Genomic DNA, 25,742 nt, shown 5'->3' with positions numbered 1-25,742 from the left:
TCTTTTTTTCAGGACTACGACCATCGTGACTGGATCATTTTTGGACGCTTTTCAGAAAATTGCCGATATGGCCATAAACACCCGAGGTAAATCATTTCTCATTTATTGCAGATTGTGAGAGTCCTGATGTATTCCGGCCGCACCCATAACAATGGGATATATAGAATTGTATTTTTTTATTATATGCAAATACCTGAGGAAGGGTCTATTACGGACTTAAAACGCGCCAAGTTTGTTAAAAAAATAAAAATAAAATTCTACATTCCTAAAGGTTTTAAATGACAGGTCCACTTTTCAGTGTTTCCCAACCAGGAGGCCTCTGGCTGTCCGGGCATGCTGGGAGTTATAGTTTTGGAACAGCTGGAGGGCCACAGTTTGAAGGCTGGGGGATGAGAGGGAAGCCTTGATTTACATTTTAGGGACAGTGTGGATCCTCTGGAGGAGGCAGACAAGCCTTTTGCTGGCAGCAGGTGTAGTTGTGCAACAGCTGGAGGCACCCTGTTTGGGAAACACAGCTTTAACATGTAGCATATTGATAGTAGACCCTAAGGCAGCCACGTTCCTCTAGACCCCCCCCCCCTAACAACCAGTAGCGTTTTCCCCGGTAGCCAGGACAGAGTCCTACTTGTCATGTTTAGAGGCATCACTGGAGATGATTCATTACCGCTGCAGGATGTGGTGCAGCCCGATGAGCGGCGTTCCCCGGTGAGATTCCTCTGTAACAGCCGCGTCTTCAGAATTTCCACGTCATTGCTTTGGTTACTTTGTGTTTTGGCGCGTGTCACCAGGAAATCTCGTGGTTTGGAATATGTTTTTTGTTTTTTGATGAAGTTTTGTTTCAAAACTACAACTCCCATCATGCCCAGACAGCCAAAGGCCTGTCTGCCTCATCCAGACACACTGAAAGGTAAATCAAGGCTTCCCTCTTACCTCATCCCTTAGTACAGTGGTTTTTTAAACTGCAGCCCTCCAACTCTTTCAAAACTACAACTCCCAACATGCCCGGACACACAAAGTGCTGTTTACCTCTTCCAGAGGATCCACGCTGTCCCTGAAAGGTAAATCAAGGCTTCCCTCTCATCTCATCCCTTAATCCAGTGGTCTTCACACTGTGGCCCTCCAGCTGTTGCAAAACTACAGCTCCTAACTTGAGACAACACCACACTGACAATGAGAAGACTACACAACTTCTTGTCGGGAGAGAGGGAGGAGCCAGGTAGTCTGAGACAAAACCACACGGACAATGAGGACTACACAACTTCTTGTCAGTGGAGAGTGAGGAGCCAGTTAGTCTCTGAGACAACACCACACTGACAATGAAAGGACTACACAATGTCCTATCAGAAGAGAGAGAGGAAGGAGCCAGGTAGCTTGAGACAACACTACACTGACAATGAGAGGACTACACAACTTCTTGTCGGGAGAGAGGCAGGAGCCAGGTAGCTTGAGACAAAACCAAACGGACTATGAGGACTACAGGAGCCAGTTAGTCTCTGAGACAACACCACACTGACAATGAGAGGACTACACAACATCCTGTGAGAAGAGCGAGGGAGGAGCCAGGTAGCTTGAGACATCACTACACTGACAAAAAGAGGACTACACAACTTCTTGTCAGGGGAGAGGGAGGAGCCAGTGAGTCTCGGAGACAACACCACACTGACAATGAGAGGACTACACAACATCCTGTGAGAAGAGAGAGGGAGGAGCCAGGTAGCTTGAGACAACACCACACTGACTATGAGAGGACTACACAACTTCTTGTCGGGAGAGAGGGAGGAGCCAGGTAGTCTCTGAGACAAAACCACCCTGACAAAGAGAGGACTACATCAATTCTTGTCAGGGGCGGAGGAGGAGCAGCCTGGTAGCTTCTAGAACACCACCACACTGACAATAAGAGGACTACGCAACTTCCTGTCAAGAGAGGGTGGGGGGAAGCTGGGGTGCAGCTTACACAACACCACGCTGTCAGTGAGACGATTAAAGAACTTCCGGTCAGGAGAGAGAGGGAGGAGCTTGAAAGCTGCTGAGACAACACTGACCGTGAGAAGACTACACTACTTCCTGTGAGAAGTGAATTACAGAAATTCATGCTGAATACAGTCCAATGTGCGATAACACTATATTAGTAAGACATGTTGAGGTTTATTTTCTTATTTCCGGATCCCCCTTTAATAAATGATGTTTACCCTTAGATGACCTTTTATTTTATTTTTATTTAACCTTTTCATGTCTGTATGTTACACAACATATGATTTGTGAGGTAGCGGATGGAGGTTATATTTATATTTAATGAATACGGTAACACTGGTGTCTTCCACGTGACGCCGCTTCTGTCGTATTGTATTGTATTATACGGCGCCGACCAGTAATGTGGCGTTTTCTACATAAGCCAGAATAGCGCCCCCTGGAGGAGATACATTTGTCTGGCAGTGATGGACGTGCTGACGCTTCTCTCCTGCAGGAAAGTAATGGGCGACTACTGGTTCTCATCCAGTCCTGGTTTTCTTTATCCTGTCAGAAGCTGCGGAGTCTTTTGGAGAAGCGCGTGTTCAGGGTAAAGGCAGATTACGCAATTTCCAGTCCCTCGTGACTACGAGCTCTAACTGGAGTCTGTACGATATGGAGACGAGTCTTTGCTAAGTCAGCCGGTGGTTGTTGGCAAAACTTCTGGATTTTTGTCGGGTTTTGGATTTGTGTCGTTTTCCATTACAAGTTGTCGTCATAGACCAGTGTTTTCCAGTCAGTGTCTCTCCAGCTGTTTCAAAAACTACAACTCCCAGCATGCCCAGACAGCCAAAAAGCCTGTCTGCTTCCTCCAGACACACTGAAAGGTAAATCAAGACTTCCCTCTTACTTCATCCCTTAGTGCAATGGTCTTCAAACTGCATCCCTCCAGCTGTTTTAAAGCTACGACTCCCAAAATGCCCAGACAGCCAAAAGCCTGTCTGCCTCCTCCAGATACACTGAAAGGTAAATCAAGGCTTCCCTCTTACCTCATCCCTTAGGACAGTGGTCTTCAAACTGCAGCCCTCCCAAAAGCCCGTCTGCCTCATCCAGAGCATTCACACTGTCCCTGAAAGCTAAATCAAGGCTTCCTCTCATCTCATCCCTTAATGCAGTGGTCTTCAAACTGCGGCCCTACAGCTGTTGCAAAACTACAACTCCCAGCATTCCCGGACAGCCAACGGCTGTCCGGGAATGCTGGGAGTTGTAGTTTTGCAACAGCTGGAGAATGCACTCTTTTGATCAGTCGGACAACCTTTTTATACATAGACAATATATGGACCGCGTGCCGCCACCCCTGCCCCATGCACAGGTAGAGACGGGGACCTCATTCTGGAGATTGTGGCTGGTCCCAGAGATCAGTCCCCCTTAGATCAGACATTTATTCCCTATCCGCACCATTAGAGAACTTTTAAAGTAGTGGAGTACCCCTTTAAGGGCTCCTATATATGGCCTTATTAGAGTAGGTGTAATACACCACGGAAAAGCCACAAGCCCATCCTTTATGTTCCAAGGGGGCGTTCTCGTCTGCCGTGCACTTCACCTGTCCAGCGAATGAAGGGGGATCAGAACTTGCTGTTAGGAGAAAGGGAGGAGTCGAGGAGCTGCTGAGACACCACCACAATATGAGGACTACACAACTTCCTTTCAGACATTGGGCCCCTTGTTCTCAGGTCGTCCGGAGTAAAAAAACTCGTCTCTGGGCGGCAAAGCACAGAAAGTAATTGTGGCTTTTCCATAACGGCCGCCGGTCGCCATCATCTAAGAGAACCGTGTGTTTAGGAGCTAAAATTAGTAGGAAGGTGGAGCGAGCCGGCTCAGCCGCGGGTGTAATCTCAGGGACCCCGTCTGCATATAAAGGAGCTGCTTTCACTTGTCTTAGGAAATGTGCAAAGTGTTTTTTCCTTCCCAGGAATGCGGCGGATGAGATCCGGTCTGGTGTCCACCGCATTCTGTTTCCGTGTGTTTTCTGTTCTTCTACAATTCACAACACGTGGCGATTTATAGCACGAGGGGCCCCGGCATCTGGTTATCATTCGGAGCCCCTCCTAAGTGACCTGTCCTCTAACCACAGCCATTCCTTTTAATGTGTCGGAGCGGTCAGGCTATGGCTGCAGCCGATGGCGCCGGCTCAAATCTATAAAACAAGATGGTTCAGGTCCGCGTGCGGTTTACGATGGGAAGAGTTTCTTTTTATCAGACTCCAATTATAAGACAGGTGCCCTTTAAATTGACAAAACATCCAAAAGATAGGGCCAAGATGTCTGATCACGGTGGCTCCGGCCTCTGGGACTTCCATGGTCTTTGGCCCTGCACCCCAGTGTTCTGAACAGCGGGTTCCAGGCAGCTGCGTTCATGACTTCCTGCTCCGCCCCCTCCATTCATGTCTATGGGAGGGGGCGTGACAGCTGTGAACTGACTATAACGTCCGGTCAGCTGCCTCTCCGTCTGCCCAGAACCCGCAGCAGTGAGCCATATACTGATTACAGGGTAAGGATTACAGTCCACTGGAATAATGGAGGGATTAATGGCGCCTCTCCTAGATGTAAACAAATTAAATACAGTGATCCCTCAACTTACAATGGTCTCAACATACAATAGTTTCAACATACAATGTTTTTTTCTCGACCATTGTAACTTGAAACCAGACTCGACATACAATGCTACGGACAGTCCAGATCTGTGAAACGTGTCACAACTGGAGGAACCGACCAATCAGAATGGGCATTTTACTGGTAAATCACCTGTATTACTGAAGTGTATGCACTGACTGGTGTCTGGTAGCGCCCCCTACAGTACAGGGAGGTATTACATGTTCTGTACTCTTTACCTGTATTACTGAAGTGTATGCACTGACTGGTGTCTGGTAGCGCCCCCTACAGTACAGGGAGGTATTATATGTTCTGTACTCTTTACCTGTATTACTGAAGTGTATGCACTGACTGGTGTCTGGTAGCGCCCCCTACAGTACAGGGAGATATTACATGTTCTGTATAGGACACTGTGTGTTCTGTATAGGACCCTGAAGAAGCTCCTGTCCTCTATATAAACCATTGTTTTCCAACCAGGGTGCCACCAGCTGTTGCACAACTACAACTCCCAGCATGCCCCGACAGCCAACGGCTGTCCGGGCATGCTGGGAGTTGTAGTTTTGCAACAGCTGGAGGCACCCTGGTTGGGAAACACTGTCTTAGACAGTGATTACCGTTCCTGCAGATCTTTCTTTTATATGTAAGGATTTGCTTTATCTATATTTTATGATATTTTGGGGTTTCAGAACCAATTACCAGGTTTCCATAGAATTATGGTCTCAACATACAATGGTTTCAACATACAATGGTCGTCGTGGAACCAATTAATATATTGTAACTTGAGGGACTACTGTATTCATTCCATACAGAGCAACGCATTTCTAACCTATATGGAATAAATATTCCATACAAAACAATGCGTTTCGAACCTGTAATATTTATACCGTACTGAGAAACTCATTTAAAAACCTGTATAAACACGTCTTCCATACAGAGCAACGCGTTTCAAACCTTTATGAAATACTGAACAATGGGTTTCAAACCTGTGTGAAAAATACTGAACAATGGGTTTCAAACCTTTTATGGACTGAATAACAATTCCATACTGAGCAATGCCTTTTTAACCTGTATAAACCAAATATTCCATTCTGAGCAACGCGTTTCCAACCTGTATGGAATAAATCAGTGTTTCCCAGCGTGCCTCCAGCTGTTGCAAAAATACAACTCCCAGCATGTCCAGACATGCTGGGAATCGTAGGTTTAAAACGGTTGGAAAACACTAGCATAAATATGCCATATAGAGCAGCGCGTTTCGATCCTGTGAAAAAAATATGCCATATAGAGCATCGTGTTTCAAACCTGTATGGAATAAATATTTCCTATTGAGAAACATTTTTCGAACCTGTACAAACGAAATATGTTTTTCCGTACTGAGCAACGCGTTTCGAACCTGTGTAATTCCATACAAAAGAACGCTCGACCCTCTATGTAATATTTTATTCCAAACTTTGCAACGCTTTTTAAACCTGTATGGACTAAATATTCAATGCAGAAACAATGCGTTTCAAACCTGGAAAAACTTACTGAGCATCGTGTTTGAAACCTGTATAAACCAAATATTTATTCCATGCTAGACAACTCGTTTCGGGCCTGTGTTGAATAAATATTCCATACTATGCAACGAATTTCATACCTTTATGAAAAAAAAATATTAATTCCATAACGAGCAACGCATTTCAAACCTGTATGGAATATATTTTTGTTACATACAGAACCCGTGTATGGAAATAAAGGGGTATTCCGCTTGAAAACCTTCTTCTTTTTTTTTTTTTTTTTTTTCCTTTATCAACTGGTGCCAGAAAGTTAAACAGATTTGTAAATTACTTCTATTTAAAAATCTTAATCCTTCCAGTACTTATCAGCTGCTGTATGCTCCACTGGAAGTTGTGTAGTTCTTTCCAGTCTGACCACAGTGCTCTCTGCTGCCACCTCTGTCCGCGTCAGGAATTGTCTAGAGCAGGAAAGGTTTTCTATGAGGATTTACTTCTACTCTGGACAGTTCCTGACATGGACAGAGGTGGCAGCAGAGAGCACTGTGGTCATACTGGAAAGGACTACACAACTTCCTGTGGAGCATACAGCAGCTGATAAGTACTGGAAGGCTTAAGATTTTTAAATAGAAGTCATTTACAAATCTGTTTAACTTTCAGAATTATTTTTTTTAATATGTATTCTGTAGGAAATAATGTGTTTTCAATTCGGACAGGACCCTCACGGGGCCACCTTGGCACCTTTATTGTCGCGGTCAGTCAGATCAGTCTTCCACCGATCGTCAATTACACTAGAATTTCGCAATAGTTGGAACACAGGTCTATCCTGAGGATAGAGAACCCCTTTAATGGACCGTTTTAAACCCAAGTGTTTATCTTCCAAAGCTCTGATAGCTCCTAGAACAGTGGTCTCCAACCTGCGGACCTCCAGATGTTGCAAAACTACAACTCTCAGCATGCCCGGACAGCCAACGGCTGTCCGGGCATGCTGGGAGTTGTAGTTTTGCAAGAGCGGGAGGCATGGACTATACTTGTATTAAAGGGGTATTCCAGGAAAAAACTTTTTATATATATATAGCAAATCCCCATAGCAAACCTCTTCTAAACTGGGCGGTTCCCGAGACAAGTGTCATCAGAGAGCACTTAGACAGAAAAGAACAACTCAACTTCAGAAGCTCATAAGTACTGAAAGGGTTAAGATTTTTTAATAGAAGTAATTTACAAATCTGTTTAACTTTCTGGAGCCAGTTGATATATAAAATAAAGTTTTTTCCTGAATAACTCCTTTAATAAGTCTATGCCAGTGTCTTCCAACTAAGGCACCTCCAGCTGTTGCAAAACTACAACTCCCCAGCATGCTGAGATAGCCAAAAGCCTGTCTGCGTCCTCGAGATGATCCACACTGCCCCTGAAAGGTAAATTTAAGGCTTTCCTCTCGCCAGCCTCCGGCTGTCCGGGTATGCTGGGATTTGTAGTTTTGCAAACTCTGAAGGTCCACAGTTTGGAGACCACTGTCCTATGCAATGAGTGATATAGTCAGAGCATGCTGGGAGTTGTAGTTTTGCAACCTCTGGAGGTCCACAGTTTGTAGACCACTGTCATATGCAATGAGTGATATAGTCAGGACATGCTGGGAGTTGTAGTTTTGCAACATCTGGAGGTCCACAGTTTATAGACCACTGTCATATGCAATGAGTGATATAGTCAGGACATGCTGGGAGTTGTAGTTTTGCAACCTCTGGAGGTCCACAGGTTGGAGACCACTGTCATATGCAATGAGTGATATAGTCAGGACATGCTGGGAGTTGTAGTTTTGCAACCTCTGGAGGTCCGCAGGTTGGAGACCACTGTCATATGCAATGAGTGATATAGTCAGGACATGCTGGGAGTTGTAGTTTTGCAACATCTGGAGGTCCACAGGTTGGAGACCACTGTCCTAGAAGAAGAAATTCACCCACCGTGAAATCGTGGAGGAGGCCAGGAGCGGAGCTGTGTGACCGTCCCGTGTGTTACTTATTATCTTTACTGGAGCAGAGGGCCCGTAACGTCCGACTTCTCACACAATGGCTCCTGCATGTGACACGCAGATGAGCTTTTCGGGATTCTGCGCATATTTTCTCCAGTCACAGGACTCCGGGCCCATCTGTTTCTGTCATCGTGGATGATGATGCCACCAAACGTATGAGGAGCGGAATATCGGTATAAGTTATCGGCCTGAAAGGTCTCAGATTATTGGTATCGGCCCTAAAAACAAATCAATATGGGTCGATCCCAACCTTCCAGTACTTATCAGCTGCTGTATGCACCACATGAAGTTGTGTAGTCCTTTCCAGTCTGACCACAGTGCTCTCTGCTGACACCTCTGTCCATGTCAGGAACTGTCCAGAATATAAACAAATCCCCATAGGAAACCTCTCCTGCTCTGGACAGTTCCTGAAATGGACAGAGGTGGCAGCAGAGAGCACTGTGGTCAGACTGGAAAGAACTACACAACTCCACCCCCCCCCCCCCCCCCCCCCCTGGAGCAGTTATGCTGGGAGTTGACGCTTTGCAACATCTGGAGGGCAACAGTTTGAGACCACTGCTCTGGACCATACAGCAACTAAGTACTGAAAGGGTTAAAGGGGTTATCCAGGAAAAAACTTTTTGTACTTATGAGCCTCTGAAGTTGAGTTGTTCTTTTCTGTCCAAGTGCTCTATGATGACACGTGTCTCGGGAAACGCCCAGTTTAGAAGAGGTTTGCTATGGGGATTTGCTTCTAAACTGGGCGTTTCCCGAGACAGGTGTCATCAGAGAGCACTTAGACAGAAAAGAACAACTCAACTTCAGAAGCTCATAAGTAATGAAAGGATTAAGATTTTTTAATAGAAGTAATTTACAAATCTGTTTAACTTTCTGGAGCCAGTTGATATATAAAAAAATTGTTTTTTCCTGGATAACCCCTTTAAGCTTTTTATATAGTAAGCTGTATGCTCCACAGGAAGTTGTGTAGTTCTTTCCAGTCTGACCACAGTGCTCTCTGCTGACACCTCTGTATCAGGAACTGTCCAGAGCAGGAGAGCTTTTCTATGGGGATTTGCTCCTGCTCTTGTCAGTTCCTGACATGGACAGAGGTGTCAGCCGAGAGCACTGTGGTCAGACTGGAAAGGACTACACAACTTCCTGTGGAGCATACAGCAGCTGATAAGTACTGGAAGGGTTAAGATTCTTATATAGAAGTAATTTACAAATCTTTCTGGCACCAGTTGATATATATAAAAAAGAAATAGTTTTCCACCAGAGGACCCCTTTAATCTATCTTTTTATCAGTCTCTTCATCTCTAGCAGTCGTGTTATTTCCTTTGAAGTCATTTTAGTGGATGGGACAGACTCTTCTGGTCTGTGAAGTATTTGTGAGGAGGAGATACTTTGCTCTATTGATATATTAGGCTTTGTACTGTAGCTTTATGTTACAGGGGTACTCCGCCCCCAGAGGGGATAAGATGTCGGATTGTGGGGGTCCCGCCACTGGGGACCCCCCCGCGATCTCTGCTGCGACACCCCAGGCATCCGGTGTATGGAGCGAACCTTGCTCCGTGCCGGATGACTGGCGATGTGGAGCGGAGGCTCATGATGTCATGGCCACGCCCCCTCAATGCAAGTCTATAGACTTACATTGAGGGGGTGTGGCCAAGACATCACGAGCCTCTGGCGCGGCACCCAACGGTCTAAACCAGTGGTCTCCAACCTGCGGACCTCTAGATGTTGCAAATCTACAACTCCCAACTACAACTCATCTGGAGGAAGCAGACAGGCTTTTGGCTATCTCAGCATGCTGGGGAGTTGTAGTTTTGCAAGAGCAGGAGGCATGGACTATACTTGTATTAATACGTTTATGCCAGTGTCTTCCAACTAAGGCACCTCCAGCTGTTGCAAAACTACAACTCCCCAGCATGCTGAGATAGCCAAAAGCCTGTCTGCTTCCTCCAGATGATCCACACTGTCCCTGAAAGGTAAATTAAGGCTTTCCTCTCCCCAGCCTTCAGCTGTCTGGTCATGCTGGGATTTGTAGTTTTGCAACCTCTGAAGGTCCACAGTTTATAGACCACTGTCATATGCAATGAGTGATATAGTCAGGACATGCTGGGAGTTGTAGTTTTGCAAGAGCAGGAGGCATGGACTATACTTATAGTTTTGCGACATCTGGAGGTCCGCAGGTTGAAGACCACTGCTGTAAACGAACGCTGGCGGCAGCAGGCAGATCGCGGGGGTGGAGTACCCCTTTAAAGTGTACCTGTCTTCGTCAACAAATACTTATTATATAATACATGTATATTTGTAATTTACATTGGTTAAAAATCGTGTTTATTTTTGGGTGAAAAAATCGTGTTCCTGCAGCCACAGTCCGTGTGTCTCTATATAAGTGAGCGCACAATTATACAATTATACATACAATGGTATCGCCTACATTTTATAAAAAGCTTTAGTTGACGACAGGGTCACTTTAAGGGATTCGTTCCGGACCTTCAGAGCAGAGATCGGCTTCTTGAGGACCCAGCGTGTCCGTGTGCGTGACGATGCAGCTGTGTAATACTTCATTTCTCCTGCGGTGGCGCTGCTGAGGTATGGAGCACTTACAGTACACGGTTTGATCCAGTTTAATCAGGTTTTGAAGAATAAATTTTTCCTCAACAACCTGATATGGGAAACTGTACTGCAAAAACGTGGTGTGAACCCGGCCTAGGGGTGCATGCACATTACGTTTCTTAAGATACAGGACTGTATACGGCTGGGGAGAGGGGGGGCGGGGCAAACGCACGCTGCCATATGCGGTCCCGTATCTAATGTATTTCAATGAGCGACTGGAGGGAAACGCGGCCTCCGGTCAGTTCCGTTTTGCCCCGTATACGGTTACCCGACCGGATCTACGAACGTAGTCAACAGCGTTTTTGGGTCCGGTCAGGAAATCGTATACGGGGCAAAACGGAGCCAACCGGAGGCCGCGTTTCACTCCAGTCGCTCATTGAAATACATTAGATACGGGACCGCATATGGCAGCGTGCAGTTCTTTTCTTTTTGAATTTCCTTTCTGTCTGACCACAGTGCTCTCTGCTGACACTTCTGTCCAGTTTATGAATTGTCCAGAGTAGGAGCAAATCCCCAAAGAAAAACCTCTCCTGCTCTGGACAGTTCCTGACACGGACAGAGGCGTCAGCAGAGAGCACTGTGGTCAGACTGGAAAGAACTACACAACTTCCTGTGGAGCATACAGCAGCTGATAAGTACTGGAAGGGTTAAGATTCTTAAATAAAAGTAATTTACAAATCTGTTTAACTTTCTGGCACCAGTTGATTTAAAAAATAAAATGTTTTCCAGGGGAGTACCCCTTTAATGCATTTTTTTATGTCAGTGTATCCCAACCAGGGTGCCTCCAGCTGTGGCAAAACTACAACTCTCAGCATGCCCGGACAGCCTTTGGCTGTCCGGGCATGCTGGGAATTGTTGTTTTGCAACAGCCGGAGGCCCCCTGGTTGGGAAACACTTTTATGTGAACGCCAGAGACAGCCGCGCCGACCCTGCTCCATGTATGAGGAGATCTGGGGCACCGTTTAGGAGGTCCTGGGGGCTCCCAGTGGTTGGAATCTCTGAGTTCAGACACTTACCCCCTATCCCAGTGTTTCCCAACCAGCATGCCTCCAGCTGTTTCAAAACTACACTTCCCAGCATGGCCGGACAGCCTATGGCTGCTGAGATGTGAGGGAAGCCTTGATTTACGTTTCAGGGACAGTGTGGATCCTCTGGAGGAGGCAGACAGGCCTTTTGCTGTCCAGGCATGCTGAGAGTTGTAGTTTTGCAACAGCTGGAGGCCTCCTGGTTGGGTATACTGGATAATACATATACGTAGGGCAATGATATACTGACTGTACGCCAACTATATTAAATCACAGCAAGTGAGTTGAAATTCAATAACTCGCGGTTTCATGGAAAAATTCTTCCGGCTTTAATTCTTTTTTTCGTCTCGTCTCACAGGACACTTTATAACCGCATATTCTGTAGTTTCACCAGTCATGGCGCAACGTTTCAGGGGCGGACCCCCTTATTCATGCGCCTGGTTGGGGTATATACTGCCCTATCCTGTGCAGTGGGATGGGTGACGTTCTGCTGGAGACCTTGTGGATGTGACACCTGTCACCTACCTACCTAACCATTGAATAGACCAAGTCCTCCCCTTCATGGCATCGGGACCCCCCTAGTGACCTCTCAGCAGAACGATGCCCCCTGTGACACTGCGGACAGGAATGAGGAACGTGACCCAGAGATCAAGTTGGTGACTCTGCCTCCAGATCCCATCCGATCGATCATCTGTAGGATCTGCTGAAACAAGAAATCTTGGGTGGATGTGGTAAATGTTCTGGTAAATCTGATGGTGCGGGTGCTGAGGCCTAGTAAATAGCATCTTGTGCTCATCAGTACAGAGCAGAGATTTAAAGGGGTTATCCAGGAAAAACTTTTTTTTTATATATCAACTGGCTGTAGAAAGTTAAACAGATTTGTAAATTACTTCTATTAAAAAAATCTTAATCCTTTCAGTACTTATGAGCTTCTGAAGTTAAGGTTGTTCTTTTCTGTCTAAGTGCTCTCTGATGACACGTGTCTCGGGAACCGCCCAGTTTAGAAGCAAATCCCCATAGCAAACCTCTTCTAAACTGGGCGGTTCCCGAGACACGTGTCATCAGAGAGCACTTAGACAGAAAAGAACAACCTTAACTTCAGAAGCTCATAAGTACTGAAAGGATTAAGATTTTTTTAATAGAAGTAATTTACAAATCTGTTTAACTTTCTGGAGCCAGTTGATATATATAAAAGAAAGTTTTTTCTTGGATAACCCCTTTAAGTGGGGATAGGGTGGGTTCACTCTAGGTTTTGAGGTTACGTCACTGAATCCGGCTGGGGGGGGGGGGGCGTGTGAGTGAAAATCGGGCACGCTTGTATCCGAGCCGTACCCGGTCCGTATCTCATTCATTTGAATAATTAGACTGGAGTCAGATAGGGACTATACACCAGATAGTGACTCCAGTCGGGTGATTTTTGCCCCGTATCCGGTTTTGTGACCGGACCTAAAACTGTGGTATGCCGCCCCTATAGGTCCGGTCACAATCTGATGTATAGTCACTATGTGACTCCGTTCGGCTGGGGTACGGGAGCGCCCAGTTTTCACTCCCCCCAGCTCGATCAGGTGACCACGTCGTCAATACCTAATGTGAATCCAGCCTTAGAAGGGTTTTTAATGTGTTTTTTCAGCCCAATAAGCGAGTGCATTCTCCCGGGGGCCCAGACACGGAGTGTGATCTGCGCGTCCTATTTTACACCTTCTCCACATTCTTCCATCCTTGTGTCATGATTCACAGGAAGGCGAAATACGTAAACAGAGGCCGGTGTGTTACCCCCTCCAGAGGATCAGGTCTACACTCACCAAATCCTGCCGTCCGTCTACCACAAAGAAAACCCAATCAGTAACCAGTCCCAGATCTGCAGGGTCCTCTTCAGAACCTCCAGACAATGGATGGGTCACAAGGATTTCTTGGGGATTTTTGGGCTTCACCCCTGTCAGATGCTGCAGTTTCCTTGTCTGTACAGACCGGCTCTTCTCTCTAGGTAAATCATGGTGACCGGTGTCGTCATGAAGAAGGGCGGTCAGGAATCGTACAAGCTCCTGCAGGTTCGGCGCTGATGGCGGGTGACTAAGAAGAAATGATTGAAGGGCCTTTGAGCACTTGAGTCATCCATTATGCAACATCCTGGTTAGAGCTTTGATTAAAACTGTGCAGCCCGTTCTGTCGGCCATAGACTATTCTGCAGAAGAGAAGGTCGTTACTGGTTGTACCTGATGGTGTCACAATAAGCAGTAAAACATTGTTAGGAGAGACATAGGGCATCCTCAAAAAAGAAAATTCAGCTCATGGCATCTCAGAATCCTGCGCTCGGTTTCTCCTCTACAGAATCCTGCGCTCTTTCTCCTCTACGGAATCCTGCGCTCTGTTTCTCCTCTACGGAATCCTGCGCTCTGTTTCTCCTCTACAGAATCCTGCGCTCTGTTTCTCCTCTACGGAATCCTGCGCTCTGTTTCTCCTCTACGGAATCCTGCGCTCTTTCTCCTCTACGGAATCCTGCGCTCTTTCTCCTCTACGGAATCCTGCGCTCTGTTTCTCCTCTACAGAATCCTGCGCTCTGTTTCTCCTCTACAGAATCCTGCGCTTTGTTTCTCCTCTACAGAATCCTGCGCTTTGTTTCTCCTCTACGGAATCCTGCGCTCTGTTTCTCCTCTACAGAATCCTGCGCTTTGTTTCTCCTCTACAGAATCCTGCGCTTTGTTTCTCCTCTACAGAATCCTGCGCTTTGTTTCTCCTCTACAGAATCCTGCGCTTTGTTTCTCCTCTACGGAATCCTGCGCTCTGTTTCTCCTCTACGGAATCCTGCGCTCTGTTTCTCCTCTACGCAATCCTGCGCTCTGTTTCTCCTCTACGGAATCTTGCGCTTTGTTTCTCCTCTACGGAATCCTGCGCTTTGTTTCTCCTCTACGGAATCCTGCGCTTTGTTTCTCCTCTACGGAATCCTGCGCTTTGTTTCTCCTCTACGGAATCCTGCGCTTTGTTTCTCCTCTACGGAATCGTACAAGCTCCTGCAGGTTCGGCGCTGATGGCGGGTGACTAAGAAGAAATGATTGAAGGGCCTTTGAGCACTTGAGTCATCCATTATGCAACATCCTGGTTAGAGCTTTGATTAAAACTGTGCAGCCCGTTCTGTCGGCCATAGACTATTCTGCAGAAGAGAAGGTCGTTACTGGTTGTACCTGATGGTGTCACAATAAGCAGTAAAACATTGTTAGGAGAGACATAGGGCATCCTCAAAAAAGAAAATTCAGCTCATGGCATCTCAGAATCCTGCGCTCGGTTTCTCCTCTACAGAATCCTGCGCTCTTTCTCCTCTACGGAATCCTGCGCTCTGTTTCTCCTCTACGGAATCCTGCGCTCTGTTTCTCCTCTACAGAATCCTGCGCTCTGTTTCTCCTCTACGGAATCCTGCGCTCTGTTTCTCCTCTACAGAATCCTGCGCTCTGTTTCTCCTCTACGGAATCCTGCGCTCTGTTTCTCCTCTACGGAATCCTGCGCTCTGTTTCTCCTCTACGGAATCCTGCGCTCTGTTTCTCCTCTACAGAATCCTGCGCTCTGTTTCTCCTCTACGGAATCCTGCGCTCTGTTTCTCCTCTACGGAATCCTGCGCTCTGTTTCTCCTCTACGGAATCCTGCGCTCTGTTTCTCCTCTACAGAATCCTGCGCTTTGTTTCTCCTCTACAGAATCCTGCGCTTTGTTTCTCCTCTACAGAATCCTGCGCTTTGTTTCTCCTCTACAGAATCCTGCGCTTTGTTTCTCCTCTACGGAATCCTGCGCTCTGTTTCTCCTCTACGGAATCCTGCGCTCTGTTTCTCCTCTACGCAATCCTGCGCTCTGTTTCTCCTCTACGGAATCTTGCGCTTTGTTTCTCCTCTACGGAATCCTGCGCTTTGTTTCTCCTCTACGGAATCCTGCGCTTTGTTTCTCCTCTACGGAATCCCGCGCTTTGTTTCTCCTCTACGGAATCCTGCGCTTTGTTTCTCCTCTACGGAATCGTACAAGCTCCTGCAGGTTCGGCGCTGATGGCGGGTGACTAAGAAGAAATGATTGAAGGGCCTTTGAGCACTTGAGTCATCCATTATGCAACATCCTGGTTAGAGCTTTGATTAAAACTGTGCAGCCCGTTCTGTCGGCCATAGACTATTCTGCAGAAGAGAAGGTCGTTACTGGTTGTACCTGATGGTGTCACAATAAGCAGTAAAACATTGTTAGGAGAGACATAGGGCATCCTCAAAAAAGAAAATTCAGCTCATGGCATCTCAGAATCCTGCGCTCGGTTTCTCCTCTACAGAATCCTGCGCTCTTTCTCCTCTACGGAATCCTGCGCTCTGTTTCTCCTCTACGGAATCCTGCGCTCTGTTTCTCCTCTACAGAATCCTGCGCTCTGTTTCTCCTCTACGGAATCCTGCGCTCTGTTTCTCCTCTACAGAATCCTGCGCTCTGTTTCTCCTCTACGGAATCCTGCGCTCTGTTTCTCCTCTACGGAATCCTGCGCTCTTTCTCCTCTACGGAATCCTGCGCTCTGTTTCTCCTCTACAGAATCCTGCGCTCTGTTTCTCCTCTACAGAATCCTGCGCTTTGTTTCTCCTCTACAGAATCCTGCGCTCTGTTTCTCCTCTACGGAATCCTGCGCTCTGTTTCTCCTCTACAGAATCCTGCGCTTTGTTTCTCCTCTACAGAATCCTGCGCTTTGTTTCTCCTCTACAGAATCCTGCGCTTTGTTTCTCCTCTACAGAATCCTGCGCTTTGTTTCTCCTCTACGGAATCCTGCGCTCTGTTTCTCCTCTACGGAATCCTGCGCTCTGTTTCTCCTCTACGCAATCCTGCGCTCTGTTTCTCCTCTACGGAATCTTGCGCTTTGTTTCTCCTCTACGGAATCCTGCGCTTTGTTTCTCCTCTACGGAATCCTGCGCTTTGTTTCTCCTCTACGGAATCCTGCGCTTTGTTTCTCCTCTACGGAATCCTGCGCTTTGTTTCTCCTCTACGGAATCCTGCGCTTTGTTTCTCCTCTACGGAATCCTGCGCTCTTTCTCCTCTACGGAATCCTGTGCTTTGTTTCTCCTCTACGGAATCCTGCGCTCTGTTTCTCCTCTACGGAATCATGCGCTCTGTTTCTCCTCTACGGAATCCTGTGCTCTGTTTCTCCTCTACGGAATCCTGCGCTCTGTTTCTCCTCTACGGAATCCTGCGCTCTGTTTCTCCTCTACGGAATCCTGCGCTCTGTTTCTCCTCTACGGAATCCTGCGCTCTGTTTCTCCTCTACGGAATCCTGCGCTCTGTTTATCCTCTACGGAATCCTGCGCTCTGTTTATCCTCTACGGAATCATGCGCTCTGTTTCTCCTCTACAGAATCCTGTGCTTTGTTTCTCCTCTACGGAATCCTGCGCTCTGTTTCTCCTCTACGGAATCCTGCGCTCTGTTTCTCCTCTACGGAATCCTGCGCTCTGTTTCTCCTCTACGCAATCCTGCGCTCTGTTTCTCCTCTACGGAATCCTGCGCTCTGTTTCTCCTCTACGGAATCCTGCGCTCTGTTTCTCCTCTACGCAATCCTGCGCTCTGTTTCTCCTCTACGGAATCCTGCGCTTTGTTTCTCCTCTACGGAATCCTGCGCTCTTTCTCCTCTACAGAATCCTGCGCTTTGTTTCTCCTCTACGGAATCCTGCGCTCTGTTTCTCCTCTACGGAATCATGCGCTCTGTTTCTCCTCTACAGAATCCTGTGCTCTGTTTCTCCTCTACAGAATCCTGCGCTCTGTTTCTCCTCTACGGAATCCTGCGCTCTGTTTCTCCTCTACGGAATCCTGCGCTCTGTTTCTCCTCTACGGAATCCTGCGCTCTGTTTCTCCTCTACGGAATCCTGCGCTCTGTTTCTCCTCTACGGAATCCTGCGCTCTTTCTCCTCTACGGAATCCTGCGCTCTGTTTCTCCTCTACAGAATCCTGCGCTCTGTTTCTCCTCTACAGAATCCTGCGCTTTGTTTCTCCTCTACAGAATCCTGCGCTTTGTTTCTCCTCTACAGAATCCTGCGCTTTGTTTCTCCTCTACAGAATCCTGCGCTTTGTTTCTCCTCTACAGAATCCTGCGCTTTGTTTCTCCTCTACGGAATCCTGCGCTCTGTTTCTCCTCTACGGAATCCTGCGCTCTGTTTCTCCTCTACGCAATCCTGCGCTCTGTTTCTCCTCTACGGAATCTTGCGCTTTGTTTCTCCTCTACGGAATCCTGCGCTTTGTTTCTCCTCTACGGAATCCTGCGCTTTGTTTCTCCTCTACGGAATCCTGCGCTTTGTTTCTCCTCTACGGAATCCTGCGCTTTGTTTCTCCTCTACGGAATCCTGCGCTCTTTCTCCTCTACGGAATCCTGTGCTTTGTTTCTCCTCTACGGAATCCTGCGCTCTGTTTCTCCTCTACGGAATCCTGCGCTCTGTTTCTCCTCTACAGAATCCTGTGCTCTGTTTCTCCTCTACGGAATCCTGCGCTCTGTTTCTCCTCTACGGAATCCTGCGCTCTGTTTCTCCTCTACGGAATCCTGCGCTCTGTTTCTCCTCTACGGAATCCTGCGCTCTGTTTCTCCTCTACGGAATCCTGCGCTCTGTTTCTCCTCTACGGAATCCTGCGCTCTGTTTCTCCTCTACTGAATCCTGCGCTCTGTTTCTCCTCTACGGAATCCTGCGCTCTGTTTGTCCTCTACGGAATCCTGCGCTTTGTTTGTCCTCTACGGAATCCTGCGCTCTGTTTATCCTCTACGGAATCCTGCGCTCTGTTTCTCCTCTACGGAATCCTGCGCTTTGTTTCTCCTCTACGGAATCCTGCGCTCTGTTTCTCCTCTACGGAATCCTGCGCTTTGTTTCTCCTCTACGGAATCCTGCGCTTTGTTTCTCCTCTACGGAATCCTGCGCTCTGTTTCTCCTCTACGGAATCCTGCGCTCTGTTTCTCCTCTACTGAATCCTGCGCTCTGTTTCTCCTCTACGGAATCCTGCGCTCTGTTTGTCCTCTACGGAATCCTGCGCTTTGTTTCTCCTCTACGGAATCCTGAGCTTTGTTTCTCCTCTACGGAATCCTGCGCTCTGTTTGTCCTCTACAGAATCCTGCGCTTTGTTTCTCCTCTACAGAATCCTGTGCTTTGTTTCTCCTCTGCTGCCCTTACTTCTCTTCAGAATCCATACACAGTCAAGAAGGTGGTCACCACGGCTCAATATCGCGGCCAACGGCTGTCCGGGCATGCTGGGAGTTGAAGTTTTGCAACATCTGAAGTGCTGCAGTTTGAAGGCCACTGTACTAAGGGATAAGATGAGAGGGCAGCCTTGATTTACCTTTCAGGGGGAGCAGTGTGCATCCTTTGGAGGAGGCTGACAGACCTTTGGTTTCCGGGCATGCTGGGCCACTGTTTGATACCACTGCGATGGGGAATGTGCTCAGGTTTACTCAGTGATGTCCAAACACAGTCAGGTAGGTGGTCCCCACAGCTTAGTTATCAGGCCAGGAATATAAGCGCCCTCCCCTTTAAGAACGGAGTCCTGATAACCGCCCCGATTGAAGTTCTCGATGCTTCTGAGGAGGATACGTGTTTACTAAACCTGACTACAGAGACCCTGGAAAATCCTTCTACCGGTGCCAACAATGGTGGCAAAGATGGCGACCAAGAGTTTACAAAAAATGTCACTATGCGTCTATATTATCCTTTGGGATTTCGCGGTTAAGCCACTGAACCTTCTACTTAAAAAAATAAATCAATAAATAGGTTGTAGACTTGGAAAATGTGTCTGCAGCTGAAAAACATAAGTTTAGTAACGGTAGGAACAGAATATACCGACTGGAATTTCCCTCTATTTATTCATGGAAATGCTGGCGGGTGAGCGGGATTCACACACAGAGCGGGTGTTATGTGTAACAGAATAAGGCGCTGCCGGTGCGAGCCACTCCTCACAAACACCCCCCAGACACCCAGTCCCCCCGTCGTCTCCCATAACTACTATTCACCAAAAGGGGAACATTTTTACCGGTTTTAATAACTGAATTTAACAGAATAGCAGGTTTAGAAAATCCCCTAGATTTTCTATTTAACTGACCAGACGGATACTATAACATGTTTGTTTTTTTATCATTTTTATTTTTCGTACATTATTATGAGGCAGCCATCTTTAACAGCATTAAGTGATGTTCTTTACTGCAAACCCCATGGACATAGGTCCAAATCTTTGTTTTGGGCAGGCTTGTAAGCTGCTCTGTGAATTGTGCAGAGGTCATTCTACAGGTAGAGGGGAGGCTAAACTCCTGTTGTCTTCTCTATCCACTGGGAGGGGAGACTGAGCTCTTATTGTCTTTAACTACAGGGACTGGGGACTGACCTCCTATTGTCTTTATCTACAGAGAGGGGGAGGCTGAGCTCCCATTGTATTCTCTATCTACATGGAGAGGGAGGCTGAGCTACTATTGTCTTATCTGTGTACAGGGAGGGGGAATCATAGCTATTGTCTTCTCTATCTACAGAGAGGGAGAGGCTAAACTCCCAGTGTCTTCTCTATGTACAGGGAGGGTGGAGACTGAGCTCATATTTTTCTATCATCATTTTCTATGTCTACACGGGAGGGGAGGCTGTTCTCCTAGTATCTTCTTTATCTACAAGGTGTGGGAGGCTGAGCTGTGAGCATCATCTATTGTCTTCTCTTCGGCTGCTGTAATCCTGTACAGATCACTTTCCAGCAGTCTCCTCCTTATCAATTCAGACTGTGTAACTTGGTCTGGAAACTGTGGCCCTCCAGATGTAGCAAAATTACAACTCCAACATCCTCGGACAGCCGTTGGCTTCCCGGATATGCTGGGAGTTGTAGTTTTGCAGCATCTGGAGGGCCACAGTTTCCAGACAACTGTTGCAGTTTCAGCAGTACTGTCCGTTCTATGCCTGAGTATCTCAGGTGACCAGAGGTTTTGTATCTCCTCCATACTGGTGCACGGGACCCAAAAAAGTGAACATAAATAGTGAGATAAAAGCATTGGTGTAAAATACCTGAATCTATCATCCATGCGGCACCTGTGCTGCGTCCTCTGGGGCCTCGTGTATTCCCCCTTTCTCCTGTGCTGCAACCTCTGGGGCCTCGTGTATTCCCCCTTTCTCCTGTGCTGTGACCTCTGGGGCCTCGTGTATTCCCCCTTTCACCTGTGCTGCGACCTCTGGGGCCTCATGTATTCCCCCTTTCTCCTGTGCTGTGACCTCCGGGGCCTCATGTATTCCCCCTTTCTCCTGTGCTGTGACCTCCGGGGCCTCGTGTATTCCCCCTTTCTCCTGTGCTGTGACCTCTGGGGCCTCGTGTATTCCCTCTTTCTCCTGTGCTGTGACCTCTGGGGCCTCGTGTATTCCCTCTTTCTCCTGTGCTGTGACCTCTGGGGCCTCGTGTATTCCCTCTTTCACCTGTGCTGCGTCCTCTGAGGCCTCATGTATTCCCCCTTTCTCCTGTGCTGTGACCTCCGGGGCCTCGTGTATTCCCCCTTTCTCCTGTGCTGCGACCTCTGGGGCCTCATGTATTCCCCCTTTCTCCTGTGCTGTGACCTCCGGGGCCTCATGTATTCCCCCTTTCACCTGTGCTGCGTCCTCTGGGGCCTCGTGTATTCCCCCTTTCACCTATGCTGCGTCCTCTGGGGCCTCGTGTATTCCCCCTTTCACCTGTGCTGCAACCTCTGGGGCCTCATGCATTCCTCCTTTTTGACCTGTGCTGTGACCTCTGGGGCCTTGTGTATTCCTCCTTTCTGACCTGTGCTGTGACCTCTGGGGCCCTGTGTATTCCTCCTTTCACCTGTGCTGCGACCTCTGGGGCCTCGTGTATTTCCCCTTTCACCTGTGTTGGGACCTCGTGTATTCCCCCTTTCTCCTGTGCTGTGACCTCTGGGGCCTCGTGTATTCCCCCTTTCACCTGTGCTGCATCCTCCGGGGCCTCGTGTATTCCCTCTTTCACCTGTGCTGCGACCTCTGGGGCCTCATGCATTCCTCCTTTGACCTGTGCTGTGACCTCTGGGGCCTTGTGTATTCCTCCTTTCACCTGTGCTGTGACCTCTGGGCCCTCATGTATTCCCCCTTTCACCTGTGCTGTGACCTCTGGGCCCTCGTGTATTCCCTCTTTCCCTTGTGCTGTGACCTCTGGGCCCTCGTGTATTCCCTCTTTCCCTTGTGCTGTGACCTCTGGGCCCTCGTGTATTCCCCCTTTCACCTGTGCTGCGACCTCTGGGGCCTCGTGTATTCACCCTTTCCCCTGTGCTGCGACCTCTGGGGCCTCGTGTATTCCCCCTTTCCCCTGTGCTGCGACCTCTGGGGCCTCGTGTATTCCCCCTTTCCCCTGTGCTGCGACCTCTGGGCCCTCGTGTATTCCCCCTTTCCCCTGTGCTGTGACCTCTGGGGCCTCGTGAATTCCCCCTTTCACCTGTGCTGTGACCTCTGGGCCCTCTTGTATTCCCCCTTTCACCTGTGCTGTGACCTCTGGGGCCTCTGGTATTCCTCCTTTGACCTGTGCTGCGACCTCTGGGGCCTCATGTATACCCCCTTTCACCTGTGCGGTGACCTCTGGGGCCTCGTGTATTCCTCCTTTCACCTGTGCTGTGACCTCTGGGTCCTCGTGTATTCCCCCTTTCACCTGTGCTGTGACCTCTGGGCCCTCGTGTATTCCCCCTTTCACCTGTGCTCTGACCTCTGGGGCCTCGTGTATTCCTCCTTTCACCTGTGCCGTGACCTCTGGGGCCTCGTGTATTCCCCCTTTCACCTGTGCCGCGACCTCTGGGCCCGCGTGTATTCCCCCTTTCACCTGTGCTGCGACCTCTGGGCCCTCGTGTTTTCCCCCTTTCACCTGTGCTGCGACCTCTGGGCCCTCGTATATTTCCCCCTTTCACAAGTGCTGCGACCTCTGGGCCCTCGTATATTTCCCCCTTTCACATGTGCTGCGACCTCTGGGCCCTCGTGTATTTCCCTCTTTCACCTGTGCTGTGACCTCTGGGTCCTCGTGTATTTCCCTCTTTCACCTGTGCTGCGACCTCTGGGCCCTCGTATATTTCCCCCTTTCACATGTGCTGCGACCTCTGGGCCCTCGTATATTTCCCCCTTTCACATGTGCCGCGACCTCTGGGCCCTCGTGTATTTCCCTCTTTCACCTGTGCTGTGACCTCTGGGTCCTCGTGTATTTCCCTCTTTCACCTGAGCTGCGACCTCTGGGGCCTCGTGTATTCCCCCTTTCACCTGTGCTGTGACCTCTGGGCCCTCGTGTATTTCCCTCTTTCACCTGTGCTGCGACCTCTGGGGCCTCTGCGTTTGCTCTTTCATCATCTGTGATTAGCAACAGATCTCAGATGTCCTCCATACCACATACAGCCAGTCATGGGATAAACATAGGACAACCATTGGCTGGAAGGTATCCTTGATTTTTGGATTTGCCTTGTGACGTGTTCCCTCAGCTTTAAGAACAGCTGCCAGACATCTGACGCTGCTCTCAGATGACCATCTGCCCAATCCAACGGACACTAGGTTTTCAGAAGGCTCGATAAAAATCAGTGGAAACTAAGGGCAAAAGTCTGAAAAAAAAGAAAAAGGTTGGTGTCCTTAAGGACTGGGTTGGGGACCACTGGCCTAAAAATCTGTATGGACTTTTGAAGCAGTGGCCCCAACCCAGTCCTCAAGGACACCAACATTCATGGTTTTTCCAGCTACTCTATTGGAATAGGACAGGGAAAAAATCCAAATCCTTGACTGTTTGGGGATTTGTCTGGGATGGGGACCTCTGCTATAGACCATGTTGTGGAGCCTTGAGGACTGGGTTGGGGACCTCTGCTATAGACCATGTTGTGGAGCCTTGAGGACTAGGTTGGGGACCTCTGCTATAGACCATGTTGTGGAGCCTTGAGGACTGGGTTGGGGACCTCTGCTATAGACCATGTTGTGGAGCCTTGAGGACTAGGTTGGGGACCTCTGCTATAGAAAATGTTGTGGAGCCTTGAGGGCTGGGTTGGGGACCTCTGCTATAGACCATGTTGTGGAGCCTTGAGCACTGGGTTGAGGACCTCTGCTATAGAAAATGTTGTGGAGCCTTGAGGACTATGTTGGGGACCTGCTATAGACTATAGGGCTCTGACTCTTCTGTTGTACTGAGCCACACAAGCCCCTGCAGGATGGATCTTGAGGTTGGTGCCACCATTGATGGTTAAATATCTCTGACTCGTCCATAAGACAGATGAGAACGTTGTGGGGCTCCGACCCTGCCGGGACTCATTTCTCCAGCATATGTGACTGATTTCTGGATTTGGTGCTCTTTATTTTGGACGGCTCCTTATACTCTCTCATTTCGTTGTGCAATGCGCCCTGGTAAATTACAATAACAGACACGTTTTGGGCCCCTGCCCGGTCTATGTGACTGGGGGCTTCTCTGCCAAACCATTTGTTCTGTTGTTTGTTTTCTCCTTGTGTCCTGCTTTTAGATTAGGTGATTTCACATGGAGGCTGCGGGGCCCATAACCCCACTGTGTGTCTTCAGTCCTTTATACGTCTGATGGTGTCTTCTTCAGTCCTTATACGTCTGACGGGGTCTTCTTCAGTCCTTATACGTCTGATGGTGTCTTCTTCAATCCTTATACGTCTGACGGGGTCTTCTTCAGTCCTTATACGTCTGACGGGGTCGTCTTCAGTCCTTATATGTCTGACGGGGTCTTCTTCAGTCCTTATATGTCTGACGGGGTCTTCTTCAGTCCTTATACGTCTGACGGGGTCTTCTTCAGTCCTTATACGTCTGACGGGGTCTTCTTCAGTCCTTATACGTCTGACGGGGTCTTCATCAGTCCTTATACGTCTGACGGGGTCTTCTTCAGTCCTTATACGTCTGACGGGGTCTTCTTCAGTCCTTATACGTCTGACGGGGTCTTCTTCAGTCCTTATACGTCTGACGGGGTCTTCTTCAGTCCTTATACGTCTGACGGGGTCTTCTTCAGTCCTTATACGTCTGACGGGGTCTTCTTCAGTCCTTATACGTCTGACGGGGTCTTCTTCAGTCCTTATACGTCTGACGGGGTCTTCTTCAGTCCTTGTACGTCTGTTGATGGAAATGTTTTGTGTTCGGGGATTGGGTGGGGGGGGGGGGGGGTTTAACATTTTTAGGGTACCGACTAAAAGACGGTGTGACAGAGTGTTTCCCTTTCCTGCCTTTGCTTACTTGGCTACTAAACTTGCCATTCCAGTTGATCCAGTACAGAATGGATGGTGGTAATTATAGGCAAAGTCGTATTATTCTCTGTAGCTCCTGTTTTCTGTCATCAACCACAGAGACCACATGCAGGGTAAAGCATTGCGGAGGATTTTAAAGGAATCTCTTGGATGAATTTGCTGTAAGAGCTGCAGACATGGTTGGATAGATGTTAGGATATAAAGGCAAACTCTACCTTTCCTGGAGCTGATGGTGGTCGCTGAACTTATAAAATCTCTCTCTTGTTTTTTTTTATTTTTTATTTCTCAGCCAAGTGTCAAGGAGGCAGGGCCAGATTACTGAAGTGCCACAGCCTAGTACACCACCTTGTTCACTTTCACCTCATTCGTTTAGATACAGAAATTTATATATCAGTCAAGGAAATGCTGGGAGGTAAGGGTGAGTGAGGGGGCGTATGTGACGTGGCTTGGCTCCACCTCCTTGACACTTGGCTCCCCACCCCGGTCCTCCAGTCTCAACCTACAGTCCAGGATTTGATATATTTTTTTTTCTTTTTTTTTCTTTTTCTAGTAACTGAAAAAATATGATGGGTGGAGCCTGAAGGACTGGGCTTGGACCCCTAAAGACCAGTGGTCTCCAAACTGTGGATCTCACACTGTTGCAAAACTACAACTCCCAGCATGCCCGGACAGCCGTTGGCTGTCTGGGCATGCTGGGAGTTGTAGTTTGACAAGAGTTGGGTACAGTTGGGACCAGCTCAGTCCTCCAAAGCCACCAACAGTCCAATGGAGAACTAAGAAGACCCAGGACTAATAGTGGGCCTTAAGGTCTGGGTTG

At 48.2% G+C, this 25,742-nt stretch overlaps 1 protein-coding gene across 2 annotated transcripts in view; it reads left to right on the top strand.

Annotated features, from left to right (window-relative positions):
• LOC130296998 (protein MTSS 1-like) overlaps positions 1–25,742 on the top strand; it is a gene marked incomplete in the record, with an annotated part of 167,182 nt that overhangs the window by 63,449 nt on the left and 77,991 nt on the right. For both annotated transcript variants that reach the window (XM_056549124.1, XM_056549123.1), the window contains 1 exon segment: positions 13–86. In XM_056549124.1, coding sequence (XP_056405099.1) covers positions 13–86 — 74 coding nt within the window.

Source organism: Hyla sarda, chromosome 12, assembly GCF_029499605.1.
Source record: "Hyla sarda isolate aHylSar1 chromosome 12, aHylSar1.hap1, whole genome shotgun sequence".
Taxonomy (NCBI): Eukaryota; Metazoa; Chordata; class Amphibia; order Anura; family Hylidae; genus Hyla; species Hyla sarda.
The sequence above is the reverse complement of the archived record's forward strand: the minus strand, read 5'-3'. Positions and strand labels throughout refer to the sequence as shown.